At 48.4% G+C, this 17115-nt stretch overlaps 5 protein-coding genes across 5 annotated transcripts; 3 read left to right on the forward strand and 2 right to left on the reverse strand.

Annotated features, from left to right (window-relative positions):
• Positions 1-174: 174 nt before the first annotated feature.
• Positions 175-1525, reverse strand: EPUS_06592 (arginine N-methyltransferase; the record flags this gene model as incomplete). The annotated part of the gene is made up of 6 exons (XM_007801740.1): positions 175-650; positions 699-1045; positions 1094-1203; positions 1251-1270; positions 1324-1337; positions 1392-1525. The coding sequence occupies 6 exons, from the start codon at positions 1523-1525 to the stop codon at positions 175-177; spliced, it is 1101 nt and encodes a 366-aa protein (XP_007799931.1).
• Positions 1526-3404: 1879 nt separating this feature from the next.
• Positions 3405-5112, reverse strand: EPUS_06593 (uncharacterized protein; the record flags this gene model as incomplete). Its single annotated transcript, XM_007801741.1, has 2 exons — positions 3405-5030; positions 5092-5112. The coding sequence occupies 2 exons, from the start codon at positions 5110-5112 to the stop codon at positions 3405-3407; spliced, it is 1647 nt and encodes a 548-aa protein (XP_007799932.1).
• A 421-nt stretch (positions 5113-5533) lies between these two features.
• EPUS_06594 (uncharacterized protein) lies at positions 5534-8290 on the forward strand (the record flags this gene model as incomplete). Its single annotated transcript, XM_007801742.1, has 3 exons — positions 5534-5677; positions 5730-6136; positions 6193-8290. The coding sequence occupies 3 exons, from the start codon at positions 5534-5536 to the stop codon at positions 8288-8290; spliced, it is 2649 nt and encodes an 882-aa protein (XP_007799933.1).
• Positions 8291-12307: 4017 nt separating this feature from the next.
• On the forward strand, positions 12308-13510 carry EPUS_06595 (uncharacterized protein; the record flags this gene model as incomplete). Its single annotated transcript, XM_007801743.1, has 4 exons — positions 12308-12434; positions 12491-12540; positions 12595-13243; positions 13308-13510. The coding sequence occupies 4 exons, from the start codon at positions 12308-12310 to the stop codon at positions 13508-13510; spliced, it is 1029 nt and encodes a 342-aa protein (XP_007799934.1).
• An 885-nt stretch (positions 13511-14395) lies between these two features.
• EPUS_06596 (uncharacterized protein) lies at positions 14396-16069 on the forward strand (the record flags this gene model as incomplete). Its single annotated transcript, XM_007801744.1, has 3 exons — positions 14396-14533; positions 14613-15746; positions 15800-16069. The coding sequence occupies 3 exons, from the start codon at positions 14396-14398 to the stop codon at positions 16067-16069; spliced, it is 1542 nt and encodes a 513-aa protein (XP_007799935.1).
• Between the last annotated feature and the right edge of the window lie 1046 nt (positions 16070-17115).

The following is a 17115-nucleotide window of genomic DNA, read 5'->3' on the forward strand; positions in this document are numbered from 1 at the left end:
CCAACGCCGGTCTAATGATTGACGAGATCCAGATACCGTATCATCAGCGACAGAGCATTAACGCCGGTCCATGCAGCACTGCTGTTATCGGAGCAAGTTGGAATTGTCAACTGTGTCAGCACCTGCAACTACTCGTCAGTACTGCTGATGAGCGGGTAGGATTGCAGGCATATCCTACATGCGGTATGCACATCTGCCCTTAGCTTCTCGTGATGTGTCGCTGCAGTCAAGTTCGTATGCGATTTTGATGTCCAAATCACGCTTGTTTCGAGAATTCGGCCTGTTCTCGAGCTCGCCGTAAAGTGTCTCACCGTCCTCGACGGTCAACACCTCCCGAAGATAGAAAACAGTCTGCTTCCAATGGGTATACTTCGTGTGTGGACCTGTAGAGAAACGAATGGGCTTGTGGCAGGCTGTAAATTCAATGTCGAACCAGGCGATAAGAGCATGAATAAAGTCATTTCGTTGAGCTCGGAGGCTGAAAGGAACTCGAAACGCAAGGTCGGCTGGAGTCACAGTGTTGAGATCGAGAGTCAAGACTGGGCAAGGATCTGTTACAAGTGCTTTGATTTCGACTGTGTCCACGAGCGGTTCTGTAAGTGCACTCTCTTTCATCGGTGAAAAGTTGAAGCCGTAGACATTGTCCCAAACTGAAACATAGTTAGTAAATAGCCGACGCTGGTAACATACAAACTCACATCCGATTTTATCATCCTTGTATTCTCCGTCCTCGATAGCGGCCATATATATCGTAGCCCTGTCGGGAAAGATCTTCCCTCCAGCCGTAAGATATTTGTCGCGTGCGTAAAGAACGGTATCCAGCATGCTTTCGTAGAGCAGAAAGTAACCCATCCACTCCGAAACGATGATATCTACCTTACCTCCTGGCATATGTTGTAGAGGCATCTCTACCTCTTCCATCTTGCCTTGGAGCAGGGTGATTACGTTGGACATTCCATTGGCAGCAACGATTTCTTTTGCTTTGTCTATAATGCTTGACATGTCGACACCAATAACATGGCGGGCGCCAGCTCTTGCAGCGAACCTGTCATGGTATCAGACAAGATCGTCAGGACTTCCCACTAGCCCATACATGCTCAGTATTCCGGTCCCACAACCCACGTCAAGGACAACCTTGTCCTTGAAAATGTGTTTGTTCTGATAGATGGCGTCTCGATATGACCTCGTGCGGACTTCATCTTTCTGTACTTGGTTAATCCGAGTGTAGCGTCAAGTCTAGAATCACGTACAAGCATTTCTTCGTGAATTCCTTTTTTTGGTCTCAGTACTGAGCTTCCAAGATTTCAAAACCTACGAACTCACCGTGATGGTCGTAACTAACGCGCTGCATCAGTAAAGGCACCAGAAGCGGAAAATGTGGCACTGCATACCTTGTGAAATAGCGAATTTCTGCGTGGTCCTCTCCTGCCAGTCTCTCCTCTGTCGTTGGGCCAGTTGTGCCAACCAAGGTCGATGCAATGCTTGAGCCATTGGCGTGGGCTGAATAAGAAGGGAGAGTCTCCATGCTAAATAAGGATTTCAGAAGACAAGCCAATAAATGATCGAGATACTCGTGATAGTTTTCTAGAGCTCTTTGTTTGTTTGTGCAGATACATGCGCCGGCAGTCTATGAAGATCCAACGGTCGGGGGCTGCCGGAGCTAAGCTCTTCTGAGACTAGCAGATTATGCAAGTCTGCGTCGATAATCTACTCGAGGAGTAGCATTACATTACATCTCACAGAATTATATCACCATGCGCTCTTATTTCGTGCATTTCAGTTATTGTAAGACGTATGGGCTGTTGCTGGGAAGACGGAGATTCAGCCTCCAGGCTTGGACTCTGACGAACGAGTAGAATGCAGGATTTACCACATGGATTGAGGATACTCCCTTTTACATTCTGTGTCGAGTCCTACAGACGGGCCATCATCGAGGTGTGTGCGAGCACAAATTTAATGAAGCCTACCAAAAGATTCATGCCTGGCATTTACATTGGCGTGTGGTATCTAAATATGAATACATCCAGATCCACCGACAGGTAAATGAGACGTAGTACAATGCAACCAGTGAGCAGAGACACCATTTAAGTAGTACACACCAAGCTGACTGGACTACCCCCACAATACTGTAATTTGCTGGAAGTCTCTTACAGAGTTGTGGTTTAATGAGTGTACAGTAAATTAACGGCCTTGGTACTTGAGTATCTCTATCAGGGTTGTCGGTAATGATATGTAGTCTTGCTCAGATAAATAAGGCAGCCGAATTACCTTTCCGGGACAGTTCATCGAACGAGTGGTTAAGGCGCGTGATTCCAAGTTCTCCGGTACTAAGGGGCAAAAGTATCCTAGCACGGCGCTAGTAGCACTAGTTCGGATACAGCGCTACATCAATGTCTAGAAGCTGCTTTGCCGAATATCCATATCGATTGGTCACAATAGTACCATCTAACTGCTCAAGGCTTAGATATTACTTTTGGAACCTGTTTTGGTGCAAATATACTAGCGCGCTGCTACGGATACTTATGCCAGGTACCGAGTAAACAACTATTAGGAGAACATGATTAATGCTAGATTAGAGCTAGTAATTTTGTATAACTTGACTAACTGATTTCAAGTTCTGCAACCCACCCCCATTGGCAACAGTTTTAGGGCCGGTATCTCCACGCCAGCTTGCCGCCATTTTATCAAATCAATTGCAACCAGCACAGAGGCGAGTCGAATGGACAGAACCAAGCAGGTTTTGTCTACATAAATGTCTACTTGAACTATCAATCAATTCTATCTCCAAGATAGGGCCAGCAACCTTGAAATATGTTATGAGACCCAAAACGCCAAGTAGATATGTTGCACATGTCAGTCGACCACGTTATTATACATCCTTTGTAACGCAATCATTACCTCTGTTTTATTGTAGCCCTTCTGGCACCAAACAGAGAGCCATGGTTCCATACTGAAACCAGTCCTTACTGATTGGCGCTCTGTATGCAACCCACCTAGTTACAAGGTGAGCAGCAGATTTTAGAACCAAGTGGTAACGGCCAAGCATTGAGCGCTGTAACTTATCTAATAATAATGACTTTGAAATAGTCTGTGTCCGAACATGCTGCCTATGCATGGCACAAGATAGTATTGCACCATGAAATCGCTCTGTCATCCAGAATGCTGGGGGTTAATAAGGTGGATAGCAATTGGCGGAGCCCAAGTCTGTAGGTACTTTTCATCTCTTTTTGGATCGTGATTCTGGCTAATGCCTTTCTCATGCTAGTACAGGATTTTTGAGCCCGAATTAGCCTATATAGTATATACAAGAAATAAAAATTGAGCCGGAGCAGATCCTAAGCGCCTTCCTGGCATAACAAGTGGACCAAGCTGCTCCAGCCAACATCGAAAGAACGGGACAAGCGTTACTGCTCCTTCTTCGGGTCCGCATCCTTACTTGATGGCTTTTGAACCGCCTCTTCTCGCTTCCTGGCTTCACTAGCTCGGTGCTTCTCTCTCTTCTCCATCGCATATCTCCAACTCCTCCCAAAACCAGCAGTGACTATTCCCTTGAAAGTCTGCACGATACTAGGCCATCGAATCGTCTTCTCAATCACTTGCCGTACTTCAGTCTGAATGCCTTCGGTATCCTTTGCAATCCGCTGCTCGAACCATCCACCCTGCTGCCGTCTAAAGCCGGTACTGGTCTCATCGTCCTTCGTATCCTCGAGCATCTTGTTAAACTCGCCTCTTGGTATTTGGAACTTGGCTTGATATTCAAAGTATAATTTTTCTCGAAATTTCTTCGGTAGTCTCCGCACCATGTTGCCACGCTTGACAGGGTCCATATCTTGTGCTAACTTCGCGTTGATGTGCGGATCATCGAACCAGTCTTCGTGGGCGCAGACAGAATCATTGAATGATATATTTGGCAGATTCTCGATTAACGGCGCGTATAAGCGCCGGAAGTTTGGTAGCTGTCCCTGCACAATATTGAGGACTTTTTTCGGATCTTCAGCAGGTAATGACATTCGTGGATCGCCCATGTACGATATTCCGGCAATGGTCGAGTACAATTGTTCTTCGGTAAATTCAGGAGGAAGGAGTAGCAGCGCTGTACGCACAGCGGAAATAAGATTCACCTGGTTGGCAAGCCTCACAGATGGGTTATCACGCAAGATTTTGACAGGTTTGTGCAAACGACCGGCCAGGTAGAGAGAGTCCCATTGTGACAGATCCCGGCAGAGTGTGTCAAGGTTCACAACCCCATATTTGATCAATGTGCCGTTTACCGTAACGTAAGGGTTGAAGTATACTCCAGCGCCGAAAGAGTCCTGCAGCTTCGAGACAGCATAAGAGCCAAGAGAACCAACTGCAGAGTAATGGTCTCTATGCTCTTGCAAGTTCAAGGAATGCCAATGTTGGCTGTAGGAGACTCCGAAAATGAAATCAATCATTTTCTGTGGCCCATCCTGGACCTTGGTTATCGCCTCAGGAGGATTGGGGTGTAATGTAGAAGCTGGGAATGAAACCGCAGACGGATCGCCCTTCTGCGTGAAGACACCAGAGCCATACGCAAATGCATAACGGATTGGCGCCTTGAATTTCCAGAGTATTTGACGCAGAGCTTCCTTAAATTCCTCATTGATGATCATATGCTGATTAACACCGAAGTTCTTCTGTGGTAGCTCTGAGAACTTAGAGATGCTGAGGTTAGGATTTTGATCCCAGTCTGCAGCATCAAGACTTCTGGAATCTGATTTGGTCGAGCTGTGCGAGGAAAGGTTTGGAGTCTTCGTAGCAGAGGAGGATAGGGCGGGTGCTGGGCTCGGTCTCGGAGCGCGGTCTACATTCGACCCCGAATGGTTATGTCCTTTGATTGAGATGTAGCCTGGAGGGGGACCATTGTTTTGCGTAGGTTTGTGTTCTGCGACAGAAGCATACTTTCGAGCGACAAGGGGTACAGTACACAGCGGAGGCCGTGACAGGTTTGGAATGAGGACTGGAGCCGCATTATATACATCAACAAGTCTGCGTTTGCCTAGTATGCTCTGCACCCCGTATGTTAGCGAAGCAGAAATCTGTAATCAGACCCTCTGATGCGGTGCTTACAGGGATGACGCGGAAGGTCATAATGTGGCAGTGGTTAGCTGCGGAAGAAAGCAGTGGCTAGCGACATATATGGTATGATAAATCGAATATCATTCAAGGCGCCTTCATAAAGAATCTGACTGGCAATGGGGCAGACAGAACGAAGCCTCAACAATAGTTACTACGTAGGCTCTGTGAGGGCCGGCTGCTGCAAGCTTGCTGATCGGAGACAGCGGCACATACAAGCTCCGACACGCTACTACGTAGTTAGTAAGGATGTAATCTCACGCTAGTACGCATATAGAGCTCTCTTCGCTAATGTAAACATTGACACACCAATGCCCACATCCAAGATCGTTTCCTCCGCTTCTTGCGCTGCTCCGACTTACTCGATCTTGAAATTGAAACTGTGACCTCACGCGTCCAGATAGTAAGCCCCTTGGGGTACCACACCTAAATCATCATGGCGCCATTACCAGGGATGGAAACACTGGCTGCGCGATTGTCATCTTTCCAGACTGTATTGCCAGCACCCAAACGGAGGGGATCAAACATTAGAGGCCAGAAATCAATATCATGGCCTCACCAAAGCCCTTCACCAGAGGAGGTATCCCTCAAACTGAACCAATCCCTCGTATTAACACTAACGACATGTACAGCTTGCCGAAGCTGGTCTATACTACAATCCTTCTGCTTCTAGCCCAGATAACACAACATGCTTTTTGTGCGAAAGCCAACTTGCCGGATGGGAAGAGGACGATGAGCCCGCAGTGGAACATTTGAAATTGGCAAGTCATTGTGGTTGGGCTATCATCAAGAATGCTGGTCGACATGGTAATGAGATATCAACGATGGAAGACCCTACACACGAGAGGTTGTTCGAGGCACGGAAGGCTACCTTTGGCATTTCCTGGCCTCATGAGCATAAGCGTGGTTGGATGTGTAAAACGGAGAGAATGGCAGCAGCAGGGTGGCATTTTGCCCCAACTCTTGAGTGCGAGGACTTTGTGAGCTGTGCTTACTGTAACCTATCTTTGGATGGCTGGGAACCAAAGGACTCTCCATTGTGAGCCGGCCGGGTCATTCCTGCATCGCCGAAGTCAATACTTACATATATGATAGTGACGAGCATTACCGTCGTTCCCCGGGCTGCACCTTCTTCATCTTCGCGGGAACAACTCCACCAAAGACTAAACGGGCTAAAAAAGCAAGGACGTCGAAAGCATCACGGTTGTCCACACAATCCAATACGACAAACGCCTCACAGGCACAAAGCATTCCCGACTTCAACGACTCCATTGACGTCAGCAACATATCGCAAGATTCGGTCCTTTCTGCAGTGTCGATGGCGAGCAAGAAAGGAGCAAAAGGGAAGGGACGGCCCACTCGAGTGAAGAAGGCAGAATCGATCGAGGTAGTGATAGTGAGAAAGGAGACAAATGAAGGTGATGTAAGAAACCCCGATCCCGCGAGCCGGGGCAAGAAGAGGAAAAGTGAAGAAATCGATGAGGACCATCGCAGCGGAAGAGAAAGCACGGTCAAACCAGAGCCTCTTCCGAAAAGGCGAGCGACAAGGGGTCGAAATAGTGAAACACAACAAATTGATTATCCTATCCTTGATGCTTCGGAAAATGCTCAACAAGAACCCGTTCGTGGTGGCAGGAAGAGAGCATCATCCAGATGCAGGAAGGTGTCAACAGCGTCAGCGGCCACAACAGCATCTCTGAGAGCCCCTGTTGCCGATGATGCAGAGATAGAGGCTGCACTAGAAGCTGACCTCGACAAACCCATGCCTGAATTACCTCCTGCATCGTCAGAGGCCTCTATGGAAGGGCCGAAACCAAAAGGTAAAGGGCGGGGAAAGAAGACAAACGCGTCGACTGCCCTTGCCCGTAGCACGAGGCAAGCGACCGCTGAATTAGACATCTCGCAGGGTCAGACTATCAAAGCGGAAGAGCCTGTTCTAGTTTCAGAGGTGGATACAGAGAGCAAAGCTGATCTCAAGGGCAAGGGTGGAAAGGCACGCGTCACAAAGAAGACTATCAACAAAAGGACCACGCCTCCAGGTCGGGACTCGCACGAATCAACAGCAGCCCTTGCGACAAACGCAGAGTCTCAATCGAACAGCTCCCTAATCACCATTCAAACAACGGCGGATGATTCGGGTCATGAGACCGATGCGAGTGTCGCTTCACAAAACTCTGTCGCAAGAAAGGGAAGCAGAAGGAAAGGAGCTGCAAAGACCAAGGGCAAGAAAAAAGGCTTGATGAGCAAAAACATTGAGGATATTGTTCAAACAAAACCAGGATCTGAGTCAGTGGCTGAGCAGACCTCTACAGCAGAGGCTAACCCGAGCTCGATCCTTGCTGAGAGGGATCTGGATGAAGACCCTGATGCTGAAGAAGCGACCAAGCAGGACAAGCCCAAGAGAGCTACAAGAGCTACTAAAGGAAAGAAAGCGAAGGCAAATACCACCGCCAAGGCGAAAACCAAACTTCCACAACTCAGCATGCCAGGCATGTTCTCTCCGTTGATGGGTGAGATGGATCCTAGCTTTGATTCCGTCCTCGCAAATTCTTCGCCTCCAGTGGCTCCCATCACAAGATTTGGTCTCGGGGCCGATGACCGCATACCTTCATCCCTTGCACAAGTGTCTTCGCCGAAGCTACCGGAGCTAGCAGAGGATGATACAGCGACGCCTGCCGACACGAAATCAACAACAGCAGAGAGGCCGACTTCCACGCCGCAAAGGAACAAGAATACAAACGAAGCCACCCCTTCTCCGTCTCCTCAGTCATCCGATGCAGAGAATCAGCCCCCAAGCTCCAGACCGCCATCAGCTAGGCCACCTCTAGCTTCTCTGTCGCCAGTGAAAGGAGCAATCCAGCATATCCCACTTGCTCCAGGGACACCGAGACAAGTACCTCTCTCGCCCTCCAAGATAGGAGGTCTCAAGTCGCGGATGCCTTGGACAGCGGTGGATGTTGAGATGATCTTTGCGCCATCTCCGGACAAAGAAAATCGCAATATATTTGCTGGTATACAGAAAGCGGAATTGACGAGTCCGGAAAAGGGGATGAGCGTAGAAGAATGGGTCAGATCACAGGCGAGTGGGGCGGAGGAGAACCTGAAAGCAGAAGCGGAAAGGATTGTGAGCATCTTTGAGAGGGAAGGTGGCCGGGCTTTGGGAGTACTGGAAGCTATAGATGTTATGGAATAGAGCTGTAATGGCCCAAGTGATTTATTGGGAAGCTTAACCGCGTTGCTCTTATTGTACATCATCAACGCATCCTTGACATGTCCAGAGCTGAGGTGGCCGATTGATGCCAAGCACCTCTGTGATTTGATCGCAAGAACTCGGAAGGTTTGTGTGGGGAGTGACTTACTCTTTCAAGTCAACCGGCAACGCTGTTGATCAATCCGTTGCCCTTTCCAGGGGTTTCTCCCACCGAGGAGGACAGCAAACTCTGAGGCCCAGTGGCGGAGACTCCTTGTCCCATAGCTGTGTCGATCCCTTGCGTTGCAAGTCGTACTTACCACATGAAAGTTGCGCTATGCCTTTTCCGTATCACTTTTTGTGCAAAGATTTTGTTACGTACGCTGTCCCTTAATTAGATAAGTAGGACAACCTGCTTTCTACAGACCTCCTGCTGGTTGTCACATAACATGCTAAGGGCAGACGACGAAACATCAGTGAGGAAATCAAGTGTCATTTTCCTGTCTCTGCAACTCATCCGACCGGTGGGGAAGGGCTAATTCATAGAGCTGCTGTAGCGTTCATCGCAGAGCTCTTGGTCTTCTCTCGATCTGGTCGCCTCCAATCCTTCGGTAATCTTGACCTCCCAATCTTCTTTGGACATCTGCTCTGATTCGCTCCAAAGTACCAATCGATTCCTAGCCTGCTGCACTGTCAAACTTCCATCTTGTTCAACATCAATTCAAGGACTGCACTCTTTACAGAGAGAACGTTTGGGTGGTAGTGGGTTATCTTGCAAGCACCAAACCTTACCACCCCTGGTGTGATCCCACAGTCCGCACCATTCGAATTGCACCAAATGCGTTAACTGCTTGCACCTCGCACAAAAGAGCCAACTCCTACCGGTATCGATAACACGACTCGGTCCTGTGAGCCTACCGCCGTACATGCAGGTTGCACACCTCCGTCTGAAAGCACGTACACCTGTTGAAGTGGATGATGCGTGCCAGTCGTAACTCGAAAAATGGCATCTCGAGAGCGTTTTGAGGCAGCCATAACAAGGTGCAAAAGTGGCTTCGCCCAGCAAGGTGGTTCGCCATGCGATACACTCCTCCTCGTAGGCAACCAAAGCAAGCTTGTACATTTCTTTGTCATGGTCCAGGAACAGTGCTCGGAAGTGTTTGCATGTCGCAGAGATGTGAAGTAAGCTTTTGTAGTCAAGATTCTTGAGGATGTTAAGCTGGAGTTCAGTTGCTAGGTTCATGATCATGAATAGCGGACCACTGGCTTCAACTTTTTTCGGCGGCGGAGCTTTAGTGCTTGCAGTCGACTTCTTTGTGAGCGGCCTCTGAGGCTGAGATGACGGCTTAGCCTGCGAAAGTTTTGTGACATCTTTTCGTGCTTTCCGGCTACAGGTACCTCGCTGACAAGTATTCAAAGTTCGCTTTGGACTGGGTGAGTTTTTTGGGATTGCTGTTCGAGTCTGAGATGAGTTGGCAGCTCCTGATACCTCCGCACGCCTTTTTGACGATCTGCCATTTTCTTGATAACCAGGACCCAGAGGTCGTTTTCGACTGGCCTTACGTTCAGGTTGTTTTCGGACGTTGTCTGCTGGAGACAACTTCGTCAAGGGCGGCATTTGAGATTGAGGTGAATGAAATCCTGGTCTTGCTTCTGCGACTTCTTCGGACAATTTCGCTGGCCTATTCTCCTCCTGTTGACAGATCTTGCTCGAAAATCCCTTCACCTACAGGCTGCTGTAGAATCTAGGATGCCGTTTTCGATGGGAATTTAAAGGGAAGGTCATTTGAGTGTTTACAGCCCACTATTAAAACACACGATGTGACAGTCACCAGATCACATGACACCTAATTCTTCAAACACACATCCACGACTCAAGCGGTTTTTACCAGACGTATATCTGTTGACGGTTCAAGCAATTCGAATTTCAGACACGCCCAGAGCCCCAGTGTGAGTCTGCTAGTCGAGGCTTTTTGATCCCAATATCTCAGGCAATCAAACACAAGGTATTGCCGCAGCAACAACAACAACAGTGGTCTCTTTCAACGTAGCGGACGCGGAGAAACTAGACGCCTCTCTTGACCGTCTGCCTCCGGCCACCTGGAGAGCGCATATCAAAGAAGCAAATAGGTCAACATGATGGCGAAATGGTGAACATGCTGTTCTCGAAGTTCAGCAGCTTTCAATCCCTGCAAGCAATTTTCATGCTCCCGGTGAACTATCATCCACTGGAGAAGCGTCTAGTGTACTCACAAGAGCGCTCACTGTGCTTCCTCTCCTTCTCGCAAACGGAGAGCTCGCTGGCCGCAGTTATAGCCCCCTAACACTTTCTTCCGCCACTCACAATCCTGGGAGCCACAGAGACGACAGCCGAATCTCGATCTATCGCATTACTGTATGCCTCTATGCTTTACTTCTGGCCTTACAGCCTCGATCCCTCTCGAATGTGTAATGGTCCGTGACTCGCTTCAAATGGCGCATTGGATCGTAAAAGCCCGCTCCGGCCGACGGGTTGATTTAAAGGGACCAGTGAGGAGATTGCTGGTACCGCACGATGAAGGTACTTTCTCCGAAGCCTTCCCTGGTTAGGATAGCTGTTGGTAAATCCGGCCTTGCTCACACCCATCTTGAGCGGACAATCCTGCGTAGGAGGCGACCACCAAGATGGCGGCATGAAACTGTTATAGACTTGTCCATCTTGACCACCTAACTTGAGCTCTGCTCTTCACATGTGTCACTAGACAAACACATCCGGACCTACCATGTCGTGTGATCTCCGTCTGAGGATGCCATCATGGCCGGATCGAGACGGGCAGATGCCATGTCCGCCCCTGTCACACATCCGGTCTGCACATCTTCCTCTGGCACGTCCGGGACAGCATACTACGTTTATGCGGATCCAACGGACTGCGTGCCGTGTCCTCGATACGTCATCGGGGGGCAATTTGTGGCTACGCCGGATGCATTGCTTGTGCGATGTCGAAAAGGGCATGGTTGCCAGTCTACGTTCCGGGCTCGTTCGTGGTTTGGCTGGTCAAGCCAGCCCCAGCACTGCTAGTTCCGGCTGTAGGCTGCGGGGAGAAAAGAGACACATCAACCACTCCGCCAGAAGGACGGCGCCAGTGGGTTTCGAACCACACTTAATTGATTTACCCCTCACTGACTCGGGGTACCCGTAGTACATTCTGACTTTGGGGGTTGCAGGGGTTCCTTACGTAGTACTACGGGTACAGGCCTAATTTTTGTACCCCCCCCCTGGTCAAAATATCTTACAAACATGTTTTTTACACACCCCACCCTGCCAGCATCCCTGTCAGTATTGCGTCACTATTTTGCACGAATTTTGCTCATCCTGCAAATGCTACTCTTCTCACTCTGTACGCATTCTACTAATTCTGCATAGATACTAATGAGCTTGATGATAAGATGAGCTATAAGCACTGCTTCATGGTATATTATGTCTTCTAAATATCTTACAAAAGCTGCTTCAGTAGATACAGACAAGATGTCAAGCAGTTAGAGGTGTTAATAAAATGTAAAAACTTGATTTTAGAGACTAATCTTATTTAGGCCATAATGCGGACGACTATACCTAATTGTATCTAGTATGTTTTGTACGGATACTAACCTTTTCAGCAGGGGGGGGTACAAAAATTAGGCTTGTACCCGTAGTACTAGTAGGATTGAGGATCGTCTTTGTGCCACTGGCAGTCCGAGAGAGGAATCAAGCAATTTCTAGCAGCGGCACCAGCGAATGCCGCGCCCGCCGCTATATCAGATCCTGTGGGACTTATGTCCACTCCCTCCAGTTATCTTCTGGCGCATCTTATCCAGTCAACTTGCTACATATGGATGCTGCATATACGATACGGACTGCGCTATCCAAATGGTCTTGTCCTAGCGTCATGACCAGTAACTGCTGAGAAATCCAAGGTAAGGTGTCTACACAAGTAAGTACAAATACTTCTTGCACATTCAGAAGATTTGGACTGTTGCAAGTTGTCAATTAACATCCTCAATATGATTCACAATAGAGCAGCTTGGATTCCTCAGGTGCGCGGACAGCTCGAGGTCCGGGACGGGCCTGAGCCTCAGGTTGGAGAGTTTGATGTTCTCATTGAGAATAAGGCGGTTGCGATTAATCCTGGTATGATAACCTCCTAGGAGTGGTTTTAAGGTGGGAGCTGATTTGATGACTACTAGTGGATTGGAAGATTCGGGACTTCAATGTCTTGGGCAAGAAGTATCCAATAGTAAGTCCTTGGAACAAGGCTTAAACATGATCGAGTGACCGACGCTCTGCACAGATCATTGGTGAAGATGTTTCTGGGAATGTTGTCGAAGTCGGCTCTTCAGTCACCAAAGTCAAGAAGGGCGATCGTGTCCTAGCTTATTGCATCGGACTCGGTACAAACAAGCCTATAAACGCTGGGTTTCAGAACTACTCAGTTGTGCCTGAAATCACACTTTCGCCATTTCCGGAATCCATGTCATACGAACAGGCAGCAGTTGTTCCGCTGGGTGTATCGACTGCTTCGGCAGGCCTGTACCAGAAGGATTGCTTGAATTTGCCCTATCCCAAACCAGGCTCCCGTGAGCCCACTGGCACGTCCATCCTCGTATGGGGTAGCAGTGGCAGCGTGGGTGCGAATGCAGTCCAGCTGGCGGCCGCTTCCGGAGTACATGTGGTCGCAACATGTTCGAAGAAAAACGCCGATTTCGTGAAAGGCCTCGGTGCGAAACACGTAGTTGACTACAACGATGAATCATCGGTTGATCAGATCGTCGAAGCTTTGCAGGGGACCAAGTTTGTTGGCGCTTATGACTCCATCTGTCTTGAAAACACATGGAAAGCTTGTGGAGCCGTGGCAGAGAAAATGGGGGGTGGCCTTATAATTGGTACGCTACAGCCTCCAGAAAACATTGAGCTCGGCGAGGGCGTGAAAGCTAAGGGCGGTACGTTCACTCTATATGATATTAAGCATGACTCGGGTTCAGAGAATGACTAATATCCGCTTAGTCTTCGCTATCACCATTGCCCTGCAGCAACCGGAGGTCGGCAATGCCATCTTTCGAGACTACCTCCCTGCAGCATTGAAGTCTGGAGAGTACAAAGCTAAGCCAGATCCCAAGGTAGTCGGCCATGGGCTAGAAAGTATCGCAGATGGCTTTGCAGCGCAGAAGAAGGGGGTCTCGGCTGCGAAGGTGGTGGTCACATTGTGATATGGTGAGATTCGAACCAGTCCGGTAAGAGATGGAAACCGGCTGAATGCCTTGATTTGGGAAGCTCTGTATCGTTATTGCAGTCGATACGCTTGGGCCAAGCTTGTGCTTGTGCCTGTTCATTCTTGATGTTTTATTGAGGAGACACTTTAGATGGAATTGGAATTACGTTAAGACTTCCGGTAATGATTTGCAATGTGTGTTAGTAAGCGCCATAGAAGGAATCCTAGTCGGACAATGTTACTGAGTTGGCCTCCCATGGATGAGTACTGGGTCATTCTGTACTCTTCAACAATTGTTTATCATTGTTCAGTGACTAGGTGCGTGACAGAGTGCTTACCTGGAGAAGGTAGTTGAAAATAACGCTGTAATGGTCCTTAGCAAATGAACAGATCGTTGGTCATTTAAGGATTGTTAAATGACCATTGGATGACAATAGTTTGACCGTCGTATAACAACAATCTTGGAAAAAGACGTCTGAAATGACAAAATTCAACCAGATTTAAATTGACTTAGCTGCATACTTCTACGCAAGCTACATCATAGTACGGTCATGCTTAAACCAAGCACAAATTAATGGAAATTTAGGCATAACTTTCAAAGGGCCTTCTCCTGCTAAGTGACCTATGACATGAGCTGACTGACTATCCCAGAACGGGCTCGCGTCAGCCGTGACTTGGCATTGAAGGGATTGTGAACTCGGCCCAAATTTTATTGTGAAATCAATCAGCTGAAATGTTAAATAAGGCGACCGAGCGCTGAACACCTTTCCAACTTGATGATATGTAAATCGCACCGCTTTGTGACAATCCTGATCAAAATCTCTCATCAGTTGCCAATAACAAACCTCCGTCTTCGTTGACTCCTTCGCACACCACCCCAGTCATGGGAGATTCTGCCAAAGCCTCATTAGCAGGCAATGGGTCCACCCAAAGGACCAGACCTGAGAAGCCAGATCAAGCAAGATATGAAGCAGACTTAGCAGCCGCTCAAAAGGAACATAATGCTAACATGGAGAAATTTGTGCGTCTCTCTTTGTTGGCTTGCAATTACATAACGGCCTTGCAACAATCCAAACTGAGCAAATACTGACATCACCCAGAACGCTGCTAGATCTCGCTTCGATGGTGCAAGGGCTGGGAAAGGGTCACCTGCCAATGACAAATGGAATGCACTGGTCGCCGAACAGAAAAAGATCTCGGAACAACAGCGAGAAATCAAAAAGTCGCGATCTGCCCAACGAGACAAATACAATGCCGCCGAAGCCCAATTGAAGTCTATGATTGCGGACCAGAAAGATGCCAAAGGTCGGATGGGTTTCAAGAGTGTGGGTGAGATCGACGCAAAGATCAGCGATCTCACCAAGCAAGTGGACAGTGGCACCATGAGATTAGTGGATGAGAAGAAAGCTCTCAATGAGGTCTCTAGCCTTACCAGGCAACGGAAAGGCTTTTCTGGCATTGAAGAAGCCGAGAAAAGGATTACTGCCAAAAAGGCGGAGAACGCTGAGCTAAAGAAAGCCTTTGATGACCCCGAAGCACGAGCGTTGGATGAAAAGTATGAGGCTATCCGGAAGGAGCTTGATGAAATCAGCGCCGCTCGTGATGATGACCGAAAGAATTTTACCTCACTGAAGGAGGAAAGGGACAGGCTACACCAAGAGCAGCAAATGTCATACCAGAAAATCAAGGACATTAAAGATGCATATTTTCAGGGCAGGAAAGCCCACAAGGCCTACGAAGATGAGCTTTACCAGCAACGAAGAGAACGGCAGAAGGCTGAAAGGGATGCCTACGAGAAAGAGAGGAGAAAAAAGGTGGCTGAAGAGAAGCTTGAGCAGGCTAGCCAACCCGCATACCTGGACGAGATTATTACGACCGAAGGCCTTATACGATATTTCGATCCCTCTTCAGCTGTGTCCGATTCGAAAAAGGGGCCTGGCAAGTTTGCGGCTTCTGCCCAACGTTCGGTGGATGACTCTGCCATGAAAGGTATGAAGGTTGTGAAGAAGGATGAAGAAGATTTCTTTGTCGGTGGCGGTGGGAAGAAGAAAGGCAAAGGTAAGAAGGCAGCACCTGAGGCCACAAAGTTCAACATGAGCATTGGTATCATCGAAGAATTGGGCAAGGTGGGAGTAGAGCCACCAAGCAATCAATCAGATGTTCCTGCTGTTGTTGAGAAATTAAAGGAGAAATTGGAAAGTTGGAAGAAGGATCAGGAGACGCAGACTAAGCAGGTAAGCAGGGTCCATTTTCAATGCTAATGATCAGCATACTAATAGCAATCTAGAACATCGAGAAAGCACAGAAGGAGATCGACCGTCTGGAGAGAGAAGCCGACGAAGCAGCAGCTTCAACCTCCTCGGAACCGAAAGCAGGCGGCAGACGTCGCGATGCTAGCAAAAAGGTGTCCGCTGCAAACCATGTTGTTGATGGTGAGGTGTCGGCCGAGGCAGAGCTTGACCAAGAAAAGGATGCAGCGGCCGATGTCACAACAGAGATGCAAAAGGCAGAGATTGAGGACAAAAAGAATGATGCTGCTGTTGAAGCCCAGAGCTGACAAACAGTTCGCTAGAAAATGGGCAGAGAGCAACCTCATCTGGTCCATTGGTGGTGGTGGTGGTGGTTGACCTTTCAATTCTACATATATACTCCATGGGAGGTTCATTGCGATGGTGCGGACGCTGACCACAAAAGTTATTATATTTGCAGCCATCACAAAGCAAAGCGTCGACGCCATATTTTGCATTCTAGATTTCTCTTCCCCAATTTCAGTTACTCAATCAAGGCAGCAATCTCGACATAGAAAGCTCCTATCTGTGGGGAGATACAATAACATATACTTCAACATTCATCGTCTTTTCTTCCCCGCTCTCGATGGATTCAGCTTCAACTACTTTGCATTCTGGCTCCGTCGCCTATCCTCCTCCCAACAAAGAAAGACAGTATCCGTATCCAAGGACAGCTTGTAGTAACCTGATCCAGTCTTCCTGAGTAACAATGAAAACGAAGACTTCTTCCGAAATCCCCGTCAACGCTTGCGCACATAGAAAAATACAAGGAGCACCATAGCCGACTCCGACGGAGATCATGCCACCAGCATTGAGCAAACAAGACTCCACTCCAATCAGCGCGCCCCAACACAGTCAGAGCAGTCCATCAAACCCATCTCCCTGTCCTTACCCTTATCCCAGTCTCAGCCTGTAAATCTACATCACAAAGCGCATCGCCTGTCCCTCCATTTCAGCATGGCGTCTATTCATCAACCTGGAACCCGGTGCCCCTCCTGTTCCACATACCCTACCCAACCCCATTCCACCCTTTCCATAACCTCGAACTCAGAGCGATAAATCGCCCAAACGCATGTTGTAAATTGGGTGGGTCATCAGTAGCGCTGAAAGAAAGCAAACTGACTAGTTAGTATCCATCCCCCGAACTCTCGAGCTCTGTTTTCCCGAATTACATCCTTGTTACTTTCCTCTCCCAATCTCCAAAAAAAGAAAAGAAAAAGGGAAACACGACCTGCGTTCCAGCCGCTTTCTGAAATTCCGATCCCATGGAACCATCTCCCCAAGATGGTCTCCCTAAGATGCCTTCCTTTTTTGG

This window comes from Endocarpon pusillum (genome assembly GCF_000464535.1).
Source record: "Endocarpon pusillum Z07020 unplaced genomic scaffold scaffold1352, whole genome shotgun sequence".
NCBI lineage: Eukaryota > Fungi > Ascomycota > Eurotiomycetes > Verrucariales > Verrucariaceae > Endocarpon > Endocarpon pusillum.